The following is a 22,490-nucleotide window of genomic DNA, read 5'->3' as shown; positions in this document are numbered from 1 at the left end:
CAGCGCGTATGTAAAAAACACAAAAGTGCGCTTGACAAAAGTGCCTCCTCCCATGGCTGTTTTTGGAAGAAATCTTAAAGATATTGTTCTTTTATAAATCTGATAAAACTAAAGAATGAAGGATGCAATATTACAGGTACTCAAGATTAACATGAGATAGGCCGAAACTGTGTATGTTATGTCCCCTTTAAACAGGTCACGTGCTGCATTTGTCCAATTAATGACACTGAGAGTGCAAACATGCAAATAAGAATGATAACCCAATGTTTATGAAAATTAATCTCATGTAAAGTATAAGCAAAGTGAAAGGTGAAGCAAAATAACCCAGAATTCCATATACCTAGGGTTTGGAATAACCCAAAATTACTAAAAGATCCCAATGCTGTTGCACTCTATTCACACTAACATTTTTCGGGGAAGTCGTGGTTAGAGAGTTTGACTCCTAACCCTAGGGGTTGTGGGTTTGAATCTCGGGCCGGCAATACCACGACTTAGGTTCCCTTGAGCAAGGCATCGAACCCCCAACTGCTCCCTGGGCGCCACAGCATAAATGGCTGCCCACTGCTCCGGGTGTGTGTGTGTGTGTGTGTGTGTGTGCATGCACTTTGGATGGGTTAAATGCAGAGCACGAATTCTGAGTATTGGACACACTTGGCTTTATGTCACGTCACTCACTTTTTTCCAAGTCACTTTTTATGATTTATTATTATAAATTACAATGCATGTATCTTATAATTTATCTATAGATGTTGGGGGATAAAAAAAAAAAGTGTCAGATTATTGTGTAGTAGGCTATATGGGATTAATAGGACGATTGGAACTGGAAGGCGTTAATAAAGTATAAAATAAATAACTAGACCTATAGAGCCCGGTCTGGCAGACAGAATAGTGTGTGCAGATAGACAGGAGAATGAAAGCATTGCTTGCCACTGATCGGAGGCGTGACTCCAGGCAGGTGGCAGCTGCTGCTGGATTATGTCCGCCCTTGTGCAAATAGGATGATGGGGTGACAGGCTTGAGCCGAAGCTAACGGGCAAATACAAAGACGCTGGACGCACACACCTGCTATTAGCCGCCTAATCTGAGGACACACATCCGAGGCAGGACTGTATTCACGGATTACAGCCATACGTTTTCCACCACAGCCACCTATGTTTCCTCACAATTTAACAAGCGCGAGTCCAAATGTTTCGATGAGACTGGAAATACACAGCGTGTTTTAAATGACAGCAGCGCATGAGACCGAACTGCGTGCAGTTTAAACAGCAGCGACTACCACCAAACTTTCTCTCACATTCGCCCATAAAATCACGACTGATAACAAAGTGCGCACATTTGGCCATCTTCCAGTAAGTGCATACAAGAAACAACAACGAAAGAGCCCCGTGCACGCTTAATTAACACTAAAACAACATGTTTTTTCGTGCGTAATAACAGATCCCGTTACAGATAAGAAGCACCCGGCTGGAGGATCTTTTGTTTAATCTGGATAAATCTTTCACTGACATAATAAAAGCCGAACAATCAGCTCACACTGGAAGAGTATTTCAGTATAATGATTCAATCTTACCTAAATGAGGATTTTTACACCACAACAAACGCAGCTATCTCCTTCGTAATGGCTTTTTTGGAGTCACAGGCAGCTTCGTTTGTGTTTTGTGTCCATTACCTGTGTATGTAAACACAGCGAGCGCGGTTTGATTATCCGGTTTCCTTGCTGTTAAACAGACTCGTCCTTGCCTAAAGCCGAAGATGATTTGGTGAAGCAACTGTGGGTGGACACTTTTCCGCTTTATTTTCTCGTACTCCCTCACTTGGGTGCAGTTCTAGCTCTGCTGTGATACCGGCAGGTGGAACGGTGTTCTGGCATGCGGGCTGATTGACTACAGCTTTATCTAACGGGGAACGATAGTAGTAGCCCCCGGAGAGGGGTCGATATCTCACGGATGCAATGGACAACTTCATTTAACTTGTTTGTGCTAGGATGCTGGCTAATTCCCTGAGTAAACAGGGCGCCAATAACAACGAGTGCGATTTAATTTGAGTTAAGTTTCAGTAAATAGCAGTTGAATAAAAAGTTGAAAAACAAGTTTGGGCACATTCGATAAAACCACGCTCACGAACAGAAATCGCGGTAACCATAGCAACAGAATGGCGTTCGGACACGCACAGACAACGCGTAACGTAAACATAAAACACTGTCAAATATTACAAGTAAGTTACATTTACAATTTTTCATTTAGCAGACGTTTTTATCCAAAGCGATTTACAAATGAGGACATTGGAAAAAAAAGAGCAATGATATATATATATATATATATATATATATATATATATATATATATATATATATATATGTATATATGTATATATGTATGTATATATGTATGTATATATATATATATATATATATATATATATATATATATATATATATATATGTATGTATATATATATATATATATATATATATGTATGTATATATATATATATATATATGTATGTATATATATATATATATATATATATATGTATGTATATATATATATATATATATATATATATATATATATATATATGTATGTATATATATATATGTATGTATATATGTATGTATATATATATATATATATATATATATATATATATATATATATATAAGTGCTATAACAAGTTAGCCTATTTCAAAACACTGGGTGTTTTATCTCAAAAGCCCACAATAAAAAGGTAGGGCGTCAAAATATAATTTTGTTTGCTGAGACCTCAACGGATAGCACACTCAAATGTGCTTTTTAAAACCCATGAAAACCGACCGTGAAAGTCATTGTACGCTTCCTAATTACCACACTGAAGAATGCGTAATTAGTATGAAATTGTTTTCTGGAGCCTCTTTAATTACATGTTGGGCTTTTAAAACCCAGTCTGTTAAGAGAGACACAAGGTTTACTGTGGTCTCCTTTCTCATTTCCTGTTATATACCTGGGTGGGTTGATTAAAAATTGATCAATTCAATACAATGGTCTGAAATGGGTCATTTTATGTTGACTTTGAGTTTTTCTGCAGCCGGTGGCACATCTCACATACAATCATGAGATCCAGAACATCACCATGCCGTCTGTGCATCTCATCTGCCAGACAAATCCTTAATAAATAAGTCTGTGTCTGTAATCCATTCTTGTGGGATACAAAAAAAAAAAAAACTGAATAATTACACTGCCCAATGGAAAGTATTGCAATTATTGTTTATGTCAATTGCAAGTATCATGTACAGATGTTGCACTAAAAGGGAAATCCTGCAGAACACAATCATATTTGCTCATGGAAATATCTATATTATTATCTCTTCAGTAGGTTCTTTCTCATTATTTCAGTCCTTGCTATTGTTAACAGAAGTTAACAGAAACAGAGAGTCAAAAGAGCAAATACAAGCCGTTGTTTTTGAAGAAGAGGCTTTCATCATATGTCCACCTAGTGATGAAAAGACCTCAGTTAAACATTCATGCACACATAAAAACGTGCATGTTGTTTCTGTGCAGCATGTGCTGCTAGTATTTCCATTTAAATTACTAGTTTTTATTTGAATTTTTTAAATGCCAACCAGGGGTGCAGATCTCATTTCAATATCATTTTTCTTCACCCCTGACGTCAGCCACTGCTTACGTATTTGATGAATACGTGAAGTAAAGAGTGAACGGTAAATGTCACAAAAGCCTCCAGGGCTTTGAAGCCCACCCTGATAAAGAGCAGTAAACACATGGCATTCCGAAAGCTCCAAAAAGTATTTTAGTTCAAAACTTCTGCATTTGTATCTGTTCACTCCACACTGTTAAATGAGAAGATACTGAGACATTCCTCAGAATGCCACCCACGATGGCAGTCAAATTTGTAGAAAGTAAAGTAACTCCAAAAATAATACTGGTTTGGTATATATAATCCTCAAGTATCAATCAAAATAGAAAAAAAAGGCTCATACTTATTGATAGACTTAAGAAAATGGTCAAGAGTTGCAAAGTATCCCATCATAAAGTAAAATGCTTTTTAGTCATTTAAAATATCTTGACATTTCTGAGGAATACAACACTTGAGGCATCCTTAGGTTTTTTTCCCCAGCTTCTCTGGTTATGTAATAAAAAATGATCAGAGGTCTCCAGTGACTGAGTTGACTGAGTTTCCAGAGAGAGATGTTAAGGAGATCTGAAGACTTTTTTTCAGCAGAACTTGCTCAATACTGCCTTACAGTGGCTGCTCATACAGAATTATATCTCCTACAGAATATATATATATATTCCCATTAAAGCCAAAAATAGAAACACCAGTACTATTGACTGTCCCTGGGAAAGGCCCAAACAGAAAAGGCTTGACAACAAACCCTGCCCCTCTCTCCAAAAGATAAAAAACAATCCTTTTATTATTATAATTTCCCTGTAATATTGCATTATTCATAAAAAGGTTTAATATCAGCGTTTTGAAAGCTGACATAAAGCATTTTATACTCTTTGATAAAATGTGCTCTCTGGAGTACGTGAAGCAGAAAGCAGTTATTTTGAGAATTTCTTCATCTTTTGAGTCAGAAGATTCTATGGCAGTTGTCAACATGTCAGTCACTGTTGCAGTGGTAGTTACCACAAAAACAGAACGGAGACTATGAGCAGAAGATAGAGTTGCAACCTCAAATTGTTACAGGAGACAAACTGTCTCGTCCAACTATAAAAACGCCATTGGATACCAGGAGCCTCAGAAGGGTTCAGTTATCTCATATAAGATATTTCCATAAACAATCATAAACATTAACCCAATAACTTACACATTTGAATATAAATAATACATACACCTATATAATTTTGAAATATAAAGTGAACAATATACATTTAAAAGAAATATACATCAAAATATGTATTTGACTTCCAAGCATATTCCTGCCAGAGATTGTATATTAAGGAATATTTCTTTAAAACCGCCGTACCAAATCCTGGTTATTGTCTCCTGTTCAGTCCCTTACTCCTCTTTGATTTTATGCAGATTTCCATCATTGATTTCCATCAGTTTAATAAATTTGTCCAACTACAATAGAGTTTTATTAACTTTAGTTTTTGCCCGAATATTGATTAAAACATTTGGGTTCTTATTTATTTAAAAGCATTTGCTTTTATCTGCAGAGCCAAGGCTAAATTCCTTTTCATTTCAGAATATTGTTATTATTATATTATTATATTGAATATATATACACACAGAGAAAGACAGAGAGAGAGAGAGAGAGAGAGAGTTTTGCGTTATGACATTATTCTCATGAAAATTCCTTTACCATAATGCAAAATAAAAAATAAACTTCATAAATTTCAATTAAAGTCATAATTATATATTTTCTTTATACAAAACATATTATCTTATTTTTTGTCCTTTTATTTAAGAGTGAAATATGACTATGGATATGTCCTTCCAGCTTTTGTGAGATTGATTTTCAATAAAAATAAAAAATATATATAAACTTGTGCGAGAAGCAAGAATGTTTGAAAAACCTATCAGAAGTACCTAAAATGTAACAAAAAAGCATTTCAGTCTCCAAACAACCATACAGCCAACCCATAAATGAAAGGGAAAATTGGTTCTTGATAAACCCAGAAACCATTAAATATCCAGTATACTGTATACTGTGATCTAGCACAGATAACAGATGTTCTCTATTATAGCTCTGTTCTCAGAGGTTTACTGTACTGTTTGTGTCCTCTGGCTGATCAGCGAGCTGTTTACTCATTTTCCTACTTTCTCCTAACTTTCACTGCTGATCATAAACACACTCACACAGAAAACACAAGAGAAAGTCTTTTGCCAGCCAGACAACACACAGCCAACAACAGCATGGCTAAATCTCAAACAAGGAACTCTGAAACCCAACACCAGGCAGCTGCAACTATTTCAAGCTCTTTAAGACCTGTCCTATTTCCACCAGAGAGCATTTATAGATCACTCATGATCCCTACTGAATACAGCATGACAGTGATGAAAAGAAAAAAAAATAGATGTGAACTCATTCGGGGTGGAGCATAGGCCAGAAATAAGTTTTTAAAGAGGATTGTTCAAAATGTAACGGTAAATGTCTGATTTGAGTAATGAAATAAACAGACGCACAATGAAACGTGAAAATGTGATGCAGTAAAAATATATTTACTAACAAATATGTTGCTGTAAAAGTCAGTTATAGTTTTTATATTACTTTGAATATGGCTATGATTGCAGTAAAACATTATGCTGATTTTGAACATGATTAAGAAATGTATTAAAATGAGAAACTGAAATGTTTACATTAAAACACACCTAAGGCATTCTATTTTAGCACTTAATAAAGCTTATGCAAATTCATGTACAGGATGCAAGACGTCCTCTAAAGCAAACAACGTCATAAGAAATAAATCAATCACAGTCCCTCCCACCTGATCGAGTTTTGATGATTTCTCCGAATTCATCCTCAAAACCTTCCTCCCATTGGTCCTGCTGGCTCCCTGCTTCGGCCATGACACGAGATCCTGAATCCTTTAATCCTGTAGTTTTACAATCAGAAAAAGTTAAGAGACGCCAAGAACCCACCGATGATGGGAACCGCTGCTCTGTGAACAAACCGAGCCTCAAATACAGAAGTGAATTTTTGTGAATGACACAGGGGCGAGACGTGTCTGTGGACTGTTATGATAGGGAGAAACGAGCTGTCAAGGCATCCAGAGACGCAGAGACAGGTGGCAAACTTTACTCGCCTTAAAATAGAGAGGTGTTATGAAGGCCTGCTTCCTTTCACTCTAACGCACAAATACTGATTTTTCTAACGGCAAAGGACCAATGGTCAACAACAAATGACCAATAAATGGTCTTGGAGAAAAACTCAAATTCACAATTTTATCGGGCATGACTTACAGTACACTTTTTATAGCAACAGTCCCTCTGGAGCAATCTGGGGTTAAGTGTCTTGCCAAAGACTCCATGGTTACACCTTGTTGATTGCTCCCTGTGGAGTTTGACTCTTAGTATGTTTAGTTACCAGGCCAGACTCCACTTCACCTTCTAAGAACTTAATTTTATAAAGACTATAAAGTCAGGGCCGTCATTAGGGGGGTGTGGCTGGTGCAGTCGCACCGGGCCCCACGGCGAACGCACCCCTCCGGAACCCGATGGCGTATGGACTGTGGGGGATCACCTCGCACCCCCTTTTTAAATTCTGTTTTCTTTTTGAATATATTTTAAATGACTTCATTCCACAGTGTTACACGATCCTTCCGAAAGCATTCTAGTATGCTGATCTTATGCTCAATTATTAAAGGGATAGTTCACCCAAAAATGAAAATTCTTGTCATCCTCATTCTTGTCTTTCCAAATATATATGAATTCCTTTCTTCTGTTGAGCACAAAAGAAGATGTTTTGAAGAATGTGGGTAACCAAACAGTTGCTGGTAGCCATTGACTTTCATATATATATATATATATTTCATACTATGGAAGTCAATGTCTACCAGCAACTCTGTGGTTATCAACATTCTTCAAAATACCTTCCTTTGTGTTTTCCTTTTATGTTTGTTTTTGTGAAAAGTGGGGACATCCCATAGGTGTAATGGTTTTTATTCTGTACAAACTGTATAATCTATGGCCCTTCACCAACCCTACACCTAAACCCTCACAGGAAACTTTGTGTATTTTTACTCTTTCAAAAAAACTCATTTTGTATGATTCATAAGCGTTTTGAAAAATAGGCACCCACTCCTTGTAATACCTGTGTCATACCCATGTCATTATACAGAGTTGTGTCCTGATGTGTCACAAAAAGAAGAGCACACACACACACACACACACACACACACACACACACGCACACACACACACACACACGCACACACATACAAACGTTTGTTTTTGTGAAAAGTGGGGACATCCCATAGTCGTAATTGTTTTTATACTGTACAAACTGTATATTCTATGGCCCAACACCAACCCTACACCTAACCCTAACCCTCACAGGAAACTTTATGCATTTTTACTTTCTCCAAAAAAAAAAAAAAAAGCTCATTCTGAATGATTTAAAAGCATTTTGAAAAATGGGGACATGGGTTATGTCCTCATAAGGCACCCTCTCCTTGTAATGCCTGTGTCATACCCATGTCATTATACAGAGTTGTGTCCTGATATGTCACAAAAACAAGAGCACACACACACACACAAACATACACAACATTGTTTTTAAGCCATTTGATGGCTTAAGGGGGCACAGGAAGTGTCCTTATAAATCATGTTTACATTGTAGTCATTGTATGTCATTAAATGCATTTGTGTCCTCTAAATCATATATACAAGAACACACACACTTGCAAAACAACAAGAATTTGTCAGTAAACATTGTTTACATTATTTTTCCTGCTCGTGTGGCCTAGGTATTGGATATATTTTTTTCACATGATGAGCAATTTATTATATTTATATGAAAGATTAAGGCAACCTTTTTCCTTTGAAATAACATTCACTGACCAATTACGCATAATAAGGCCAGAAACCTGAATCAAGCTATAATGCTGCATAAAAATTATTTCTCAATATACAAGGTGAGGGACTCATCAATTTGGCATCCATGATCTGTCTCACCTAAAAGAAAATCTAATAAGATGGCAAGAGCATTTCAGAAATATAAGTAAAATTCAATTCAGCTTGATTATTGTAATGGCATGGGCAGTGTAAACAAGTAAATAGAATTCGCTGGCATGATATGAGTAAAATATTTGATCAAGGGGGAATAAAGCTTAATACAAGTGTAGTCTGTCTGACTCATATTCTTTGGGATTGTTTGTCTTCTGAAGGACTTTTCAGCGAAAGAATAAATGAAATAAACAAAAACAATCTGCTGCCTGCTTGCTGAAGAGACTAAAAAGCACCAAACACAGATTCATTAGCATAAGAGCAATATATCTCCAAGAGACCGTAAACATGTTTTGACATCCACAGGATATGTTTTAAGTAGCCTGATCAAACCGATAAGAAGAGGAAAACAAAAATATCCAAAAATTGGATTAATATACTGGATACCTGCAACAGCACATCTTTCAATAAACCCGGTCTGCGGGCATTGCATCAAAATAAAATCACAATCTCAATATTTGAGCCTAAAAACTGACAAAGGAGATTGCATGTATATATCTGCTTTTGAAATTCATTGCTGTGTTCGCCAATAGTCTAAAAGCACATTCATAATAAAAATAAAATAAAAAATAAATAAAAAGAAACAGTGCATTTATTAACGTCTCTGTAATTGCAAAGGACATTCTTTTATGATGTAAATCACAGAATGATGTCAGCTGTGACGTGGTAATAAGCACCGTCCATGTGAATCACAGCCAACTAGATTCCTCTTCATTCTCTATTTCCTGGACTGTGTCCAGATAGCATCATGATCAGAGAGCTGATAGTTTCAGTGCTATAAAATCACACTAATGCTGTGGGACAAATGACACGGACAGAAGCAGGGCTGCCAATTGCATTTTGAGTTTTTTTTGCAACTCACTCTTCTTTCGCTTTTGAGCCTCAACATGCTATGGCAATGGACTATCTATCTGTTTCTTTGGAGTCTTAGACCAATTTCTGATTTTAATGCTCTCTACGCTGGGTTAACTTTGGTTGAATCTTAAAGTGAGGACAAAAATAGCAATAGTTACCTTCACAAGGAGTCAGGAATCCATAATTCTTCCTTTTACCTAAGCAAATGATATGGAACAACTGCCTGTCAAAGTCTGCATGTTGGTTTTCATTGTTGAAAAGTAAAGAGGCTTCTGCAAACATGGTCAGTAATAACATAGCAGATTTTGAGAAATCTAGAATTACATCACCTGCTCACCAATGGATCCTTTGCTGTGAATGGGTGCCGTCAGAATGAGTCCCAAACAACTGATAAAAACATCATAATAATCCACATGACTCCAGTCCATCATTTAACTTCCTGCAAAGTGAAAACCTGCGTGCTTGTAAGAAACAAATCCATCAAGGCATTTTTAGCTTTCAATTTCAAACCAATGCTCCCATCCAAAATACCAGTCCACTACCCATAACATTGTTTGAATTAAGAGAGAAATGTGCACAAATCAAATTGCGGTTTACAAATGAAAACAGTCCAAAATAGTTCTAAACAAATGCTGGTGGATTTTGATATGAGAGGACAACAGAGGATGGACTTTTTCTTTGGAGGAAGTGTTATTATGGATTATGGACTTGTATTTGGGCTGAAAACAACAGATTGAAGATCAAAATGCCTTGATGGATTTGTTTCTTTTAATCATGCTGCCTTTCAGCTTACATTAACTGATGGACTAAGTTGTGTGGATTACTTGAGGATTATTGTTTTTATCTTCTGTTTGGACATACTGATGGCTCCCATTCACTGCAGAGAATCAATTGGTGAGCAAGTGCTGCAATGCCAAACTTCCCCAAATCTCTCCCCATGAAAAATCTTAACTCATTTACATGTTGGATGGCCTGAGGGTGAGCATATTTTTATTCTGGGGTAAACTATTTTAAGACTTTTTTGCATTCCTTTGCTTTTAATATTATTATTATTCAAAACTGGTATCAGACTTCCTTGCAGGAACATTCCTTAACTGTCAGAGTTTTTGCGCATTCTATGCTGCACAAAATTTCCTCTCTGGGATCAACAGAGGCCATCCATTTATCTCCATGAAGTATAAGTCTTGTCAAAGGTCAGCACCATTCCTAAAATCTTCTCCTGTGGTGTCATGGCATTAAATCTTGATTACCTGACAGCTAGCTGGCAGTAACAAATGATTAGCTCTACACAATACAAATCATTCCTCTGTTCACATCTATGTTGGAGATTGCTGGTTGGGCTTGAGACCAAAGTAGGCTTTTGAAAGATGACATACCATGAACAGTTGCAGTATGTAGCCACCAGTGTTGGGAATTACATGTTATTGTGATTTAATTTCTTGTCAACAGATTCGTTTCTGGCTTAATTGTGATAATTAGCATCTTAGGCTCTGTGATATCATACTCCAATAGTTGGATTCATGACTGAACTACAGATAAGAAACAAACAACAGGTCAAGAAATGTAAAGAACGCCAGCAAACGTGGTGCGGTTTGTGCCTACATTTTTAATTGTTATTTTTGATCATACAAAAATCAATATAAACAAACATTTAAAAGACAGAAAAAACAGAGTCAACAACAAGGCCTGAGACCCTAGCACAGAAGGTCATCGTGGATCTTCTTGAGAACTTTTGTCAGATAATTCTTGCCTGGTTTGACTGATGATAGGATGTCTTCAATTTGACTCAACCTACGGAAGATAGCAAGCGCAAAACAATGACTCAATACCCACACAAAATTAACATGCAAAATAAATACTTTTATCAAGTGAACATTATTGAAGATGTTGGTGTTCTTTCCATTTCCATGTACTATGGACTGCATGTTGATGAATGATCTTGAGAGAAATGCTTCTGATTTATTCAAAATTTTGCCACTCTCAGCACCAATGAGAATTGCATCTCGTCTACAGTATAAAAGTCAAGACTGGTTTGTGGTAGAAATTGATATTTTTGCTATAAATTATTTTAAACAAGTTTCCTGTCAAAAATATTGAGTTACAATATAACTTTAATATTTTGTACTTGACACATTTTCTTTGAACGATTAGATGTGGAAAGCTGTTGTGTTTCCCCGAAAAGCTGTCTAGAGACTACACAACATTTCTTTCTAATAACAATCCAGACTAATGGAGGTGATGTCATCTTCACTCACAATGGCAGATAACATTTAAACTTGTGATCTAAAAATGTTAATTGCTTTCAAACCTTGAATTTCCCATGTGTTTTTTGAAGTCCTGTATGTGAAGTGGCCCAAAGGGATAGTCTGGAGTGACCATCAGACTTAACTCAAACTTCTCAAATGCTTTCAGACTAGAGAAGATGATACGGACTCTGAAAGAGGAAAAACAAAAACAGATGCTAACGGTTTCATTAATCTGTCATTATGGTTAGAAACGGCTTTAAAAGCTGGCTTCAAGTTGTTTTTGGTCTTTTAGAGATTTAGGGATTAAGGAAATGTCGCAACATGAATCCGTGCCACCCACACAAGCACCAAAGCTTAATATGCCAAGGAAGAGTGCATGAATAAAATCAAGTAAAAGGTGTAACATACCGTGTGTCCATACAGGTGATCTTCAGGATGCGGAGCTTCAATCCTCCCCACTTCTTCAGCCGGTGAATCTCCTCCCCCAAGAGCCTGAGACGACTCACCACCAAACTGATGTCATGAAGCAGCTGTTGAAAAATGATCCGACAACACTGAGACTTCTCATCTTTTCAGGTTTACATCTTTGTAGCAAAATAATAATCTCTATTATTAAAGACACTGTAATGATTTCAGTTAAACATGAAAGTTCGCAGCATTTCCTTACCTCTGGTATATGTCGGCTTGTTGGGTACCTCTGTCTCCATTGAGTTTGAGACTGAGAGTGTAGTTCAAGTAACTTGTGAACCATGCTTGCATGACACTGAGATTTTTCCACTTTTAAAAAAAAAGGGGAAAATACAAAGTGGTTTTTACACATTTAAATAAATAAAGAAAAGATAATGAAAAGTAATTTATTGTTCACTTACCGTCTAGGTGCAACTGGAAGCTTACATCTATATTTCGCTCCACATCCTCAGTCATCCATTCCTTTCCTAACAGACAAGAGATTGTTTAAAGCTAATGTTATATGTAACAATAATGATGAAGAACCATTAGGATTCATTATAAAGCGATAATCAACTCACCAGCAGGTGTTTGCAGATTCACCTGCAGATGCACAGTTTTATGAAGGAAGGTAAACAAAGCCCCCCTTTCATCCGTCGCATCAAGATGCCACTCGTTCAAACTGAAAGACAAATCATCATATTTACATATAAAGTAAAATACATAGGCTAGGCATAGCGGTGAAATAATAACAACAATAATATTCAACATACTGAACCAAACATCTAGTATTTAGTGAAAATAAAAATTAGGAAACCATATGGGTTATGAATGCAAGGCACATTTCTGCTAACTTGTCAACAGTGCTATAAAGGCTAGCAAACAAGTGATTATAATCAACAGAGCTGTCCTCACAGTGAGCGAGCAATGTTGCATTGTTTGCTGCTCTTTAAGACAACTGTGTTGATGGTAATACTGGGGTTTTGTTATTGTCACTTGTGTGCTGCATTTGCAGCTAAGTCAGTTTGAAAAAGGGATGCAGCAATGGGTTTTAAACAAAACCTGTTCAAGGTTGCAAGATGACTCTTAAGGCCACTGGATTCCCCTTGCAACTTCTCCTGTTGGCTCTCCAAAGTCCTCAGCTGGATCTCGAGCTCACCAATTTCCCTAAAAAGTTCAGAATTTTAGCATTCAGCCAAAAAAAAAAAAAAACTCTTAAACATATCCTACAGTGTTGATGGAATAATATACAGTACCTCTCCTTCTCAGTGACAGCTGAATTAAGCTTATGTAAATCTATTTGTAGAGAGACGAAAAACACAGACAAACCATTACATCTTCTTTACTAGCTTCATAAAGCTATACAATTCTATCATACAGAAATGCACTTACCCTCTTCCTTGGCTTTTAAGGCTGGTCTGGTTTGAGGAGCATCAAGAGGATCTCCCATAATCATGGCCTCTACAGACGCAAGTTCTAGTATAGAAGAAGCAGAGTTATTTACATGCAGGTATTAGCATATGATTACATAGCACTTTACTTTTTATGTTGCTCTGCATATTCAAATATGAAACAGAAACTTCCATACCATTTTCTAAATCATTAATGCATCCATCCAAGTCTTCAATAATTTCATCTGTCTCTTTAATTTTAGATATCAGGTTCTGTTTTGCATCCTAAACGTATTAGGGGAAATACAGAGACACAGCAGTTAAGAGTTTTACTCAGTGTTGGTTTGCACTGAGGTTGTCTATAGGTTACTTCACTACTTTAACAAAATTAAAAGTAAAAAAAATTACAAACTTTTCTTCTGGGGGGAAAAAAAGACTAAAACTACTGATGACTGATGATCTTGCACTTACTCATTATGTCCAATCAAATACTAGAAGCTGTAAATCAAGTTCATGGCTGTGATGTAACCGCAGACTAAGAGCTATTTCTTTTTTATTAATTAAAAAGATTGTGTCCTTCATTTTGCCCTACTAAATCCCTGTTTTAAACAAAAATCTGTACAAAAGAAACAAGTGTGTTGAATCAATCAATTTTCCAGGGTCTATGTATCAGAATTTCTCCAATCAGGACTTTCGGATGACAAATGAAAATGTTTAGAGATTTAAGAGTAATAATTTGACTGTTTTTGAGAAATTATTTAACAAAAAATGCTCTTACCTGTGTTGTTTTTATGAGCTCCGAGTACAAGACTCCTTTCATTTCATGAGAAAGTGCTTTGCTTCTCTTTCCAAAGAAAACTCTTCGCTCTTTCAACTTGGAGCCAAAGCTTTTTAACTGAAGAAAACAAACAAGCATGTAAATTTGATCTCAAAGATGAACAATATAAGTTATGATTTAACTTAAGATGACCCAGGATTGGTTATGAAAAGAACATACTTGCTCTTCAGAGAGAGTACAAATCTCTTGCTGTAGGGCTCCATTGATGCATCCCAGTGATTTCTCTTGTTCAGGCATCTGTTCTTTAAGTCTATGAGGAAATTAGGTTTTAAAAAGATTGATACATTTTGTCAATTAAACACACACACAAAAATGTGCAGTATCTTAAAAGATTATCAAAATTAAACTGGCATGTACCTCTCTACTATCTCTGTGAGATTCTTACAGTCTTGCTCATATACTCTCTGCTTGGGGTGGTATATGTATTTCTCTTTGAGCAAATCCTCCATGGTGCGTGCCTCTCCAGCTCTACACTGAAAAAGGAAAGACGTGTTAAAACCATCACATTATGTTCACAAAGAGAGCAAGAGAAATCCAGACCACTTACACTGTCAGGAAGAGCACTTGGTCTAGATCTGTGGATGACAAAGTTGATACCAAAGTGGCTTAGGAACTCATTGACTGTGATGCTTCCATCCTCAAGTTTCTGGAAAAAAAAGAATTAGAAAACCAACTATACTTTTATATTTTTATAAATAGTGCTTACCCATGCAAAACATGTCATTTAATATTCTTTTAAATATGGACGATTATATGAGTGTGTAAATACTGCTACCTTGTTGAAATCAAATACATGACCCAGCGTCCCATCCATATGAGAGTCAAACTGTGAGTATCTGAGAGCTGTAAAAAAAGATCACATTTTCTTTACACATATATAATAAAACCTTCTTAATGGTTTTGCAAAGTGCATTCACTGTGCCTGAGAACTGACACGAGTAACTCACAGGATTCAGACACTCCTGTATCTTCAATTGCCTTTGCCTTGGGATTCTGTGCAGCATGCCTTGTAAAATTACCTTCCCACTGTACAACAGCTTCATGACAGTCAAGGCCCTGAGGAGACAGAATCTCAGGAATTAGCACAATAATGCACGACAATGAAGCCCACGCTTAACACTTTATTACAGAACAACCTCTAAGCATTTAGCAGGAAATACCAAGCAAACAAAGTATTAAAGTGAAAATGAACAATATTTTGTGCCTACCATGTCAGAAATGCAAGCTTTCTTGGTTTGGTCTGCAGTAATAGGGTCTTCCTCTGTATGTGGCCTTTTAAAACATGGACTCGTGCTTGTGCCTGACTCGAAGACATCATCCACAAGAGGCTCTTCCTTTTTAGGGACAGTCAAAGAACCATCCAGTTCATCTTGCTTGTTAATTGGCCAATTTTCAAGACTCCCTGACAAGTCTTCTTCGCTGCTCATTTCAGGGAACTCTTCCTCATTAATATTGACTGCTCTGCAGTTGCTATTTTGTTCATCAACGTCGAAATGTTTCTCTAGCTGGAGACATTGCAAATCATTAGAACTTATGGTCACAGTTTTGTTAGGCGTTACAGTTGTAGCTCGTTTCGGTAGTTTTGGTACAATACCACCCAATGACATCCTTGATGAGAATGCATTCTTTTTAAGACTAAAAGGTGTGGTCTTCTCATTTTGAACAGACTTATTTTGCTGCTTGACGTTAGGCGTGACATTTGAAGTTGGCTCATTGGAAATCTTCGTTTCACACTGCCTTTTAAAGGAAGTTTCTGGGAGGGAACAAGAAGCCAGAGGCGCGGTTGTGCTTCCCATCATCACTTTTTGCTCTTCCTGGATACGTTGGGACATGTTGTGAAGCTCCATTTGAAAGTCTGCTAGACTTCTCCGTCTTGCTTTAGCATGTTGCAGCTCTTCTTTAATAAAGGAATCAACTACAGACTGATTTGAGAAGGAACCTTCAAGTTGGACTGAGCTTGTACTTTGTTCCTTGTTAGGCCAAAGTTCTTGACCCGCCTCTTTATTTCTAGAGCCACAGAAAGTCTTAATATTTTCTTCTTCTTTCTCATTAACTGAAACACTTTTTTCAGTTTCAATGGGCATTGTAAGGACATTTGTAACCTGCATGTTACTGTCTTCATCAGTCGTCATCACATCATTTAGATGCACCATTTCGCAATTTCTGTCCACTTGCATGTTAGCTTCGCCATAGAAAGTTGTCTCTGTGTTGTTGCATTTAAGGTTTTTGCCATCAGGATCAAAAACATGTCTTGAGGGAAAGAGATGGTTAATAGCACACTTGGCAGCTTCACTCACCTCATTTTGTTCTTCACTTGACACTGTGCATCTAGAAACAGATGTTGATGCCCAAAGTGCACTTTCATTTGCTTTGATCTCTATAGCATTTTCTGCCAATGTGCTTTTTGATTCAAATGCAATCGTGTTGCATCCTGTTAGTTCCATTTCATCATCAACACAGGGAATAGCAAGATTCGATGCACTGGCTTGACAAGTCATTTCCATGCAGTCAGACTCATCTAGCATTTGACAACGTTTTGCTGGAGGCAACAGCTTTCTATCATGATTACTTTTCTCATCAGATACAAAGCTGTTTAACAGGATATTGCCAGTGAGTGCCTGGGTTATCTCCATACCATCAACTTCATGAGTGGAGGATGTATATGAAATGTTCAAACTCTTCCTTGAATTACTGAATGGTCTGGGCCTCTTGCAGTTTTCAGCCTCAAGCACAACTGTCTGACATTGTGTCATGTCCATATCATCAGGGTTGGAGAAATCAGTCTGACGGTTATCGGCTTCAGTGTTTTCAGGATCACACATCAAGGACATCATTCTCGCTCCTGACTTTCTTCGAGTCATAAAAGCTTTATGCTTTTGCACACTGACTGGTGCCATGTGTACCTCGGTCATCTCCATAGGTTCAACCATAGTAATTGTTCGATTAGCAGAGGATGTCAGTCTTCTTGTACCGGTGATATCCACAGCACTCCCTAACCAGGTACGGGTTGAGTCTATGTTAATAGTGGTGCATCTAGTCAATTCCATTTCATCAGGACTTGGTGGAGAAATCCCATCAAAAGTACATGGTTGACATGTCAAGTCCATACAGTCACTCTCATTTTGTTGATTTGATGTAGTTGTAGCAGGTATCAGAATGCTTTGACCTCGTTCCTTCTTGGAGGCTGAAAGAGCATTTAGCATTATACGCCCTGTGTATGCTTGAGTCATGTCCATCCCATCACTGCCTTCAGTTCCAAATACCGACGTATTGGGCTTGTTCTTCTTTGAGTTGCTTAAAGGGTTGTCTCCATTGACCTGCTTGGCCTCGAGAAAAATTGTTTGACACTGTGTCATCTCCATCTCATCAGAATTTGCAGTTTGGGCTATCGGGAGGTGGCCTGATTTGTTGTGATCCATTATCACTCTATTCCCAACTAAATCAAAGCAGGGCATCTTGCTTACTCTGTGAATTGGACGCGGAGCTTCCTCCTTCAAGCACGTTGTATGCTCATCTTCTCTGACAGTTCTGGATAAAGGTACAAAAGGCAGGCTCGTCCTTGAGTTGCTGAATGGCTTGTTTCCACTTGATGGTTTGTCTTCGAGAACAATAGTCTGACACTGTGTCATCTCCATATCGTCAGAATTAGCAGTTGGAGCCATAAAGTTGTTGCTACATTTGTTTCGATCCGCTATTTCTCCATTACCAAAAGTGGACATCTTGCTTACTTTGGGAAATAGAGCTTCTTCTTTTTCTCGAATAGATATATCTAAAGCCCCAGTCATCTCCATGTCATCCAAATTAGCAGCTTGGGCTATGGAGACATTGCCATGAAAATAACCAGCTTTGTTTTGATCTGTTGTCTCTGCATTTCCAATCACATTTAAGGAGGATATCTTTCTTACTTTGGGAATTGGAGGTTTAGCTTTCTCCTTCATACTCATTGTGTGGTCTTTTTCTCTAACAGATACATCAAATGTTCCCGTCATTTCCATATCCTCAGAATTAGCAGTCTGAGCTATAGAGAGATTGCTCTGAAAATAACCAGTTTTATTTTGATCTGTTGTCTCTCCATTTCCAATCACATTAAAGGAGGACATCCCTCTTATTGTAGGAACTGAAGGCTGAGCTTGCTCCTTCATACTCATTGTGTGTTTTTTTTCTTGAACAGATACATCAAGTGCCCCCGTCATCTCCATTGCATTCTCATCCTCAGAGAAATTATGGGATCTTTTCTGATCCAGAGCAGCCTGGACATTGCGAGTGATATTTTCTGTAACTTTAATGTTGATTGCAGCAGTCTGGCTCAAAGTAAGCTCCATGTCATCCGGGACGTTTGAAAAGGCAGATTTCATGAATACAACACTTCCTTTATTTTCAGTAACAGAGGGTGTAAAAGACTGTTCATTATCTTTGTTTTCAATTACAACAGTTTGACTCCTGGTTGCCTCTACATCGTCTTCAACAAATGCAACACGGGAACGTCTACGCTGAAGTCCATGTGGTTGTTGTGGGTTACCCTTGTCATCTGGAAGTTGATTCCTTAAAAAAGCCTGGACATTGCTAGTAATATTTTCTGTAACTTTAACGTTGATTGCAGCAGTCTGGCTCAAAGTAAGCTCCATGTCATCCGGGACGTCTGAAAGGGCAGATTTTATGAATGCAACACTTCCTTGGTTTTCAGTAACAGAGGGTGTAAAAGGCTGATCATTATCTTTGTTTTCAGTTACAACAGTGTGACTTCTGGTTGCCTCTACATCGTCTTCAACAAACAAAACCTGGGAACGTCTGTGCTGAAGTCCCCGCGGTTGTTGTGGGTTACCCTTGTCACCTGGATGTTGCTTCATTAAAAAAGATGGCACTTGATTCTCCTTATCAATTTCTGTGCTTGTACTGGCTGAACAGAAGTTTTTACCAAGCTCATTTTCTGAATTTCGGGGCTTAATGGTGTTTACAGTGGGTAAGCTCAAACTGGCAAGAAAAGCACTGAAGTCGGAGTCATTTGCAGCATTTTTCTTCTCTGCTTTTGCTTCATGTGGCAAACCCTTCTGATTTGCAACATTCAGATCACCACGGACCATCTGAGCCATGTTGATGCTGAAATCTGAGTTTGTCTCTTCTTCAATTTCATCATCCTTATCAATTGTTATTGTGTGACTGCGAGTAATATCCATGTATCCAGTATCCTCTCCAAGCAGCATTGTTCTATCTACACAGTCATCCTGCAAGACTGGATCTGAGAAGAAATTCTCCTACAATTTGAGAGAGAAAAGTCAAAATAAACAGTTTGTGTCAAAACAATGTGTGAATCAAAGACACATAAATACCAAAACTAAAAAGTAGTTATTGACAATCAAGTATTGTACATTCACACACTCCAAAATGAATGTCTATGGCAGCATATATTTACAAGGGCATCATAAACCGCAGACACCTAGAATTCATAATATGTTTTATGATCTGGCCTTAGATTAGTACTTACATTATGCTGGGTCAAATAAAGAGGAGTGTTCAACAAAGTTTCTAGGCCTGAAAAATATGAAAAGGTTTAGTGGTTCAGTTTGATTATAAAAATCATTTGCAGGAAGCAGGAAATACATGCATGAGATCAGTAGATTGTGTTAAAGTGAAAAATATTTACACAGTAAAGCCAACTCAATCCTATTTTGAATAAAAACACTTGCACAGTAAAAAAGATTGGAGAACAATGTCTGAATTGGTCAGCAATATTTGAATTTTTTTCTTGAAAACATTACCTTTGATGTGGTGACTTCCCTCATCCACAAAACGCAGAATCCTGCAATTAGATGAAAAGTTTTCATAAACGATGTTGGTTACCTACTACCCCACAGTGGAAATTGAAACAATAGCTATACTGGATGGAAGTGACTGGCACCAAATGAAAGGGTTAAGCAAAGAAAACAGTTTGGCCCAACAGTGGAAAGTGGCTAAACCGAAAACAAATGAAAAAATCTAAGCCATTACTTACTTTTCATTTGGTCTCTCGCCTGCTGAATTTAACAAAACACAATGAAGTAAATAACATTGTGAAAATGTTCTATATATAAACAACAGGAAATATTTAATGTTTAAGGATTCATATAATCCTTAAACACGAAGCACAAACTACTTCAGGTAACATGTTAAAAGCAAAATTAAATTGCTCACCAATATTTGTGTTTTGTATGGAAGCCAGAACAGGAGATTCACTCTTTGCATCACTGCAAATTTTGAAACATCGTAAATGTAAATTATTTTTACATTTTTGTTTGTATCTTCCAATCAGTGGGTCGACATCATTGCACTTACTTTGTAAAGACTCGAACATTATTTGTAGTGGCAAAACTCACTCTTCGTGAATTTCTCTTCTTCTCAACAGGCTTAACAATTTCCTCCTGCTTAAATATAAAAATAGAAAAAGACTTTAAAAAGAGAAACAAAGAAACAAATTATATTCAAAAACATTCAGTAACTTAATCACCTTTTGTTCCTCTTGCTCGGCCCCAAGTACTTTCATAGATGTTCGAGGAGCTTTTAAAATCTGTCAGGGGACAATCAAGAAGATCTATTTCATGTTTTAGGACATTTAGATTTAAATTTAATAAAATTAAGAGGAAAGGGCTCTACACATCTTGCAGGCTGCAACAGAATACAAGTGGGACACCTATCAAACCTAATCACCTATCATGGATACATACCGAAGAAAGTCTTCTTCTTGAAGATTTTACTGCATCATTGCTGGAAAAAGTGACAATAATTAGTTACACAAGTTGGTTTTTGATCAAATATTATGGAATTTACCTGGAAAGTAAACTTTTTGCTTATTAAACATGAACAGTTACTTTTATTCATGATTTTATCTAATGTAAATGAAGAACATTTACAAGCTCAATGAGGTGTTTTTGCTGCTGTTGTTGTTTTTGCATTATGTTAATAAATGTTAATAATAAATAATAATAAACTCAAAGCAAAAATCTATTCTTATGTATGCTTATTAACATATACTTGTATACATTTACACAATCATTACAAAAGTAATTACAATATAAAAGAAAGATCCATTAAGAGTTTATTTACACAACTTGCAACAGTCAGTGGCTTATAATATAATATTATTATAATATTATTATAAAAGCTGATAAATTGATAAGCTCATAATATTATAAAAAGCTGAAAAGATCTGATCTGATTCCAGACATCAACAATAAGATGCTAAAATATTAGACTTGTTTTAGGGGTGAGGACATAAACACAATAGTTCTGAAAGTTTAAGCATCGCACATAGAAATGTATTATTGGGGAATCAAAACTTAAACTGAGTTCTGTCTTAAGGAAAAACCGTAACGTTACAGGAAAAAAAACAAACATCAAAGAACATTTGAACATGAACATGCAAAGACCGAGTCACATCATTACTACAGAATCAGTAAGTGCAAGACTGGATTATTTATAAAAAGCGGCTTGTCGAAAAAAATACAAATAACATCAACGTACACTTTAATACAACTTAACTTACCCGAGATTCGGCTGCTCCATCTTCAAAACGCGTGAATAATACAGCGCACTAAATCTAGAAAAAAACAAAACACTATAACGTTACTTGATTTTTTTGAAATAGAAAATAAAACCCTTTAGATTGGTTTGTTAAAATTACAGCAAACATACGACATTATAGTAACAATTTACTGTATTTCCTCATACGTGTTTTGTTTAACTCAGTGAGTATCTGTCTGTCTTTATCTGACTGTCAAACGAGACATCCATAGGCTCATAACAACAACAATAACATTACAATGAAGATAACAAACAGCTCTCGACTTTAAAAAACGTCTTACTTTCATAAAAGACAGCTATGCATTTGAATAATAGATTAATAAAGCGCAATACCTAAATGTATTTTTTCCCTCCACTCGCTGCTTGCCTTTTTCTCTTCGAAAAATTTGAACTCAACCGCCGCGTCTCTTCCTCACGGCACACTCAGTGACCTCAGAGCTGGCCCACCCCTCTCGCGGCCTCTAGCGGAGCGGAGGATAATTTTAATCACTT

At 36.9% G+C, this 22,490-nt stretch overlaps 2 protein-coding genes across 10 annotated transcripts in view; both read right to left on the bottom strand.

Annotated features, from left to right (window-relative positions):
* The window catches only part of LOC127978590 (dystrophin-like), a 110,639-nt gene extending 103,987 nt beyond the window's left edge, over positions 1-6,652 (bottom strand). For all 7 annotated transcript variants that reach the window (XM_052583690.1, XM_052583398.1, XM_052583771.1 and 4 more), the window contains exon 1: positions 6,429-6,652. In XM_052583690.1, the coding sequence (XP_052439650.1) occupies positions 6,429-6,510 (82 nt within the window). In that variant the 5' untranslated portion in view covers positions 6,511-6,652. The remainder of the gene's footprint in view (positions 1-6,428) is intronic.
* Positions 6,653-11,108: 4,456 nt separating this feature from the next.
* knl1 (kinetochore scaffold 1) lies at positions 11,109-22,466 on the bottom strand. Of its 3 annotated transcripts, none has more exons than XM_052583197.1 (26): positions 22,332-22,466; positions 21,961-22,014; positions 21,143-21,182; positions 20,926-20,985; positions 20,754-20,842; positions 20,613-20,665; positions 20,434-20,455; positions 20,201-20,241; positions 19,927-19,973; positions 15,653-19,696; positions 15,392-15,500; positions 15,220-15,287; positions 14,992-15,090; positions 14,802-14,917; positions 14,604-14,694; positions 14,385-14,501; positions 13,804-13,891; positions 13,608-13,691; positions 13,472-13,511; positions 13,278-13,382; positions 12,797-12,897; positions 12,638-12,703; positions 12,436-12,545; positions 12,177-12,298; positions 11,831-11,956; positions 11,109-11,313 (listed from the first exon to the last, which is right to left on the bottom strand). In XM_052583197.1, exons 2-26 carry the CDS (start codon positions 21,978-21,980, stop codon positions 11,217-11,219), a joined length of 5,955 nt encoding a protein of 1,984 aa, XP_052439157.1. In that variant the 5' UTR covers positions 21,981-22,014; positions 22,332-22,466; the 3' UTR covers positions 11,109-11,216. The 3 variants fall into 3 exon arrangements, with proteins under 3 accessions (XP_052439157.1, XP_052439239.1, XP_052439168.1); XM_052583279.1 differs by having other exon boundaries at positions 20,434-20,452; positions 22,332-22,429; XM_052583208.1 differs by having other exon boundaries at positions 20,754-20,839; positions 22,332-22,429.
* Between the last annotated feature and the right edge of the window lie 24 nt (positions 22,467-22,490).

The sequence above is a fragment of the Carassius gibelio genome, chromosome A1, assembly GCF_023724105.1.
Source record: "Carassius gibelio isolate Cgi1373 ecotype wild population from Czech Republic chromosome A1, carGib1.2-hapl.c, whole genome shotgun sequence".
In the NCBI taxonomy this organism is placed as follows: Eukaryota; Metazoa; Chordata; class Actinopteri; order Cypriniformes; family Cyprinidae; genus Carassius; species Carassius gibelio.
This window is presented reverse-complemented; position numbering and strand designations above follow the sequence as displayed.

Bases quoted from the DNA above. Each gene is read 5' to 3' on its own strand.
- knl1 (XM_052583197.1), bottom strand. From the start codon at position 21,980: ATGGAGCAGCCGAATCTCGG. The intron at 20,843-20,925 runs GTGATTAAGTTA...TTTATATTTAAG, and splicing joins CCGAGCAAGAGGAACAAAAG to CAGGAGGAAATTGTTAAGCC. The intron at 13,692-13,803 runs GTATGGAAGTTT...CTTCTATACTAG, and splicing joins CATTAATGATTTAGAAAATG to AACTTGCGTCTGTAGAGGCC.